Below are 3,585 nucleotides of genomic sequence, written 5' to 3'. Positions count from 1 at the left end.
CGGAGCCACTTTATCCATTGCTCTGAATTGAACTGTGTCCCCTAAAAATGTGTGTCAACTTGGCTAGGCCATGATTCCCAGTATTGTGTGGTTGTCCACCATTTTGTGATCTGATGTGGTTGTCCTACCTGTTGTAAATCCTAATGTCTATGATGTTAATGAGGCAGTTATGCTAATGAGGTAGGACTCAATCTACAGGATTAGGGTGTATCTTGAGTCAATCTCTTTTGACATATAAAAAAGAGAATTGAGTAGAGAGGAGAAGGACCTCATATCACCAAGAATGAAGAGCCGGGAGCAGAGCACGTCCTTTGGACCTGGGGTCCCTGTGCTGAGAAGCTCCTAGACCAGGGGAAGATTGATGACAAGGACGTTCCCCCAGAGCCGATAGAGAAAGCCTTCCCCTGGAGCTGATGCCCTGAATTTGGACTTCCATCCTCCTGGATTGTGAGAGAATTTCTCTTTGTTAAAGCCATCCACTTGTGGTATTTCTGTCACAGCAGCACTAGATAGCTAAGACATCCATCTTAGAATCATCTAGCAGTAGATAAAATGGCACGCACCTCATCTTCTGGTTTGAATCACACCTGGATGCGCTGTTGACTGTGATTGCCATGCAGGGATGTGCTGGTACGGGATCTGCAGCCTCAGGGGATTTTGTCCACCAAGAAGATGGTTGGTGAACTGACCAGCAGACACCAGTCTGCCAGCTCGGCGTGCAAGTAGCAGGTCACATAAGGCCCTTCTGAGAGCATCTTGAGTGGGTCATCTCTCTCCATGTGGGACTTTGCAAACCCAGGTGTCTTAGTCATCTAGTACTGCTCTAACAGAAATACCACAAGTGGATGGCTTTAATAAACAGAAATTTATTCCCTCACAGTCTAGTAGGCTACAAGTCCAAATTCAGGGTGTCAGCTCCAGGAGAAGCCTTTCTCTCTCTGTTGGCTCTGGAGGAAGGTCCTTGTGATGCATCAGTCTTCCCTTGGTCTGGAAGCATCTCAGCGCAGGGACCTCAGGTCCACAGGGTGCGCTCTGCTCCCAGCACTGCTTTCTTGGTGGCGTGAGGTTCCCATGTGTCTCTGCTCGCCTCTTTCTTTTATAACTCAAAAGACATTGGCTTAAGACACTATCCAATCTTGTAGACCTCATCAGTATAACTGCTGCTAATCCATCTTATTAGGTCATAGTGATTGAATTTACAACACATAGGGAAATCACATCAGATTACAAAATGGTACACAATCATACAATACTGGGAATCATGACCCAGCCAAGCTGACAGATGTTTTGGCGGAACACAATTCAATCCATTACACCAGGGAAGCTTCGGAGACAGGATTGAGCCTCCCTTGCCTGAATGGTGGGTGAGGAAGGCTGGGTCCCAATGCCAGGGAAGCAGGCCAGTTGCGCTTGAGTATAAACAGACTCAGGAAGCCCCCATGTGTGTCAGAGCAGAACTGGGCTCCACAGAGTTTTCAACGGCTGATTTTTCAGAAGTAGATCACCAGGCCTTTTTTCCAAGACACCTCTGGGAGGCAGACTTGAACCTCCAACCTTTCCACTGGCAGCCAGGCATGGTAAGCATTTATACCTTTGCACCACCAGGGACTCGCTTTGGTCCCTGCTGTTGTTGTTGTTGGGTGCCATCAAGTCAATTTCAACTCATGGTGACCCCATCTGACAGAGTGGAGCTGCCCCACAGGGTTTCCTAGGCTGTAGTCTTTACAGAAGGAGCCCTGGTGTGGCAATGGTTAAGTGCTCAGCTGATAAACCAAAAGGCTGATGGTTTGAACCCACCTAACAAACCCAAAGAAAAAAGACCTGGCAACAAGGGTGGACTAGAACCTCCAACCTTATGGTTCGTGGTTGAGTGCACCACCAGCGATTCCTGACATGGTCGTAGATGATCTTTTTTTTTTTTTAAATAAAAATTTGTTAACCAAATTAGAATATATGTAATAGTCTTGTTATCATTGCTACTGTTATTGCTGTTCCTGTTCTACTCACAATCAACAAACTCTAGGGGACCTGGCTAACTGCTGCCACCTGTGATCTCATTTATATCTAAGACCAACCTGGCTTGGTAGGACTCGCCCCATTCCCTCTTTAAATTATGAACCCCAACTTCTCCTTCATAGGTTCGTTTGCAAAGTGCGAATGTCCTTTGTACCCCAATCCTCCACTTACCCACCATGGCATAAAGATTACAGCCTTGAAAACCCTGGGGGTCCCCCTGAGGTCCCCTGGAAGTATGCTCATCTTACCTGCATCCTACAGGGTCACTATGAGTTGGAATCGACTCGGTGGCAATGGGTATCTTTAAGGAAGCAGACTGCCACATCTTTCTCCGGAGGAGCGGCGGGTGGGCTCGAACCGCTGACCGTTCTGTTAGCAGCTGAACACTTTAACCACCATGCCACCAGCGCTCCTTGAGCAGAACAAGGTCCCCGGAAGTATGCCCACCTTACCTCGCACGTTTTGACCCACATCTCCCAGTCCCCGTGTCGAGCAAAGACAAGCCCACGCTCAGGTGCAATGGTTTAATCATTTGTGGTACCCGCAGCCACACGAAGCAATTTGGCACGTTGGGATCACAAGGTTTACCCCTTGGTCCACATTCTCCCAGTTCTGCCCAACGTTTCTTTTGCTCGTGAGAAGCGCAAGGCAGCCAACACTGGACATTTAGACAGAGCCCTGGAGGCTGCCGGGCGTGAGACACGGAAGCCCCAAGGGCCTTGAGAGCAGCCTGCTGGGTGCAAAGGCTTCCCCTGCTGTGGCTACATCAAGAGGCCTTCCTGGGTGACATCCAGGACCCCGGTCATCTCACAGCTCCGGGCCCACAGTTGCCGCTGCAGCTTTTCATCATACGTGGTCTGGAGGGACTTGGTTGCCTTCTCGTTGTACAGGTAGCAGCCGCCAACTCCTTCCAGCTCCGGGGCCACAGCTGCATAGACGGAGGTCCGAGCCCCTTCATTGGGAGTCTGTGGGGAAAAGCAGAGGCCAGGATGGGTCAGCGCTCAGAGTGGACGCACTGTTGGGGACTGAACTGTGTGCCCCCTAACTATGTGTTAGAATCCTAACCCGGAAAAAATAAAAACCAACCCGTTGACCCTGACTCATGACGACACCATATGAGTCGGGGTAGAACTGCACTCCATGGGGTTTTCAGTGGCTGGTTTTTCAGAAGGAGATCACCAGGCCTTTCTTCTGAGGCACCTCTGGGTGGACTCGAACCCTTCAACTTTTTGGTTAGCAGCCAAGCGCTTAACTGTTTGAACCACCAGGGACTCTGCCTAGCCCTATACCTGTGGATGTGATCTGGTTTGAAAATGAGGTCTCTTTGTTATGTTAATGAGGCCACATCAGTATGCTGAGCAAATAATTTGAGAAGCTGGATATATGATAGATTTTGTTTTAAAGTCTATTTTATCTGAGGTTAGTATTGCCACTCCCGCTCTTTTTTGATAGTTATTTGCTTGATATATTTTCTTCCATCCTTTGATTTTTAATAAATTTACACATCTTTGTTTCTAAGGTGTGTCTCTTGTAGACAACATATTGATGGATCCTGTTTTTTTTTTTTTT

The 3,585-nt window shown here is 48.3% G+C and overlaps 1 protein-coding gene across 2 annotated transcripts in view; it reads right to left on the bottom strand.

Moving 5' to 3' along the window:
- Positions 1-2,340: 2,340 nt before the first annotated feature.
- Positions 2,341-3,585, bottom strand: part of DHRSX (dehydrogenase/reductase X-linked) — a 136,238-nt gene continuing 134,993 nt past the window's right edge. For both annotated transcript variants that reach the window (XM_023739464.1, XM_023739465.1), the window contains exon 7: positions 2,341-2,981. In XM_023739464.1, coding sequence (XP_023595232.1) covers positions 2,778-2,981 — 204 coding nt within the window. In that variant the 3' untranslated portion in view covers positions 2,341-2,777. The remainder of the gene's footprint in view (positions 2,982-3,585) is intronic.

Source organism: Trichechus manatus, unplaced genomic scaffold, assembly GCF_000243295.1.
Source record: "Trichechus manatus latirostris isolate Lorelei unplaced genomic scaffold, TriManLat1.0 scaffold00134, whole genome shotgun sequence".
Lineage (NCBI taxonomy): Eukaryota > Metazoa > Chordata > Mammalia > Sirenia > Trichechidae > Trichechus > Trichechus manatus.
The sequence above is the reverse complement of the archived record's forward strand: the minus strand, read 5'-3'. Positions and strand labels throughout refer to the sequence as shown.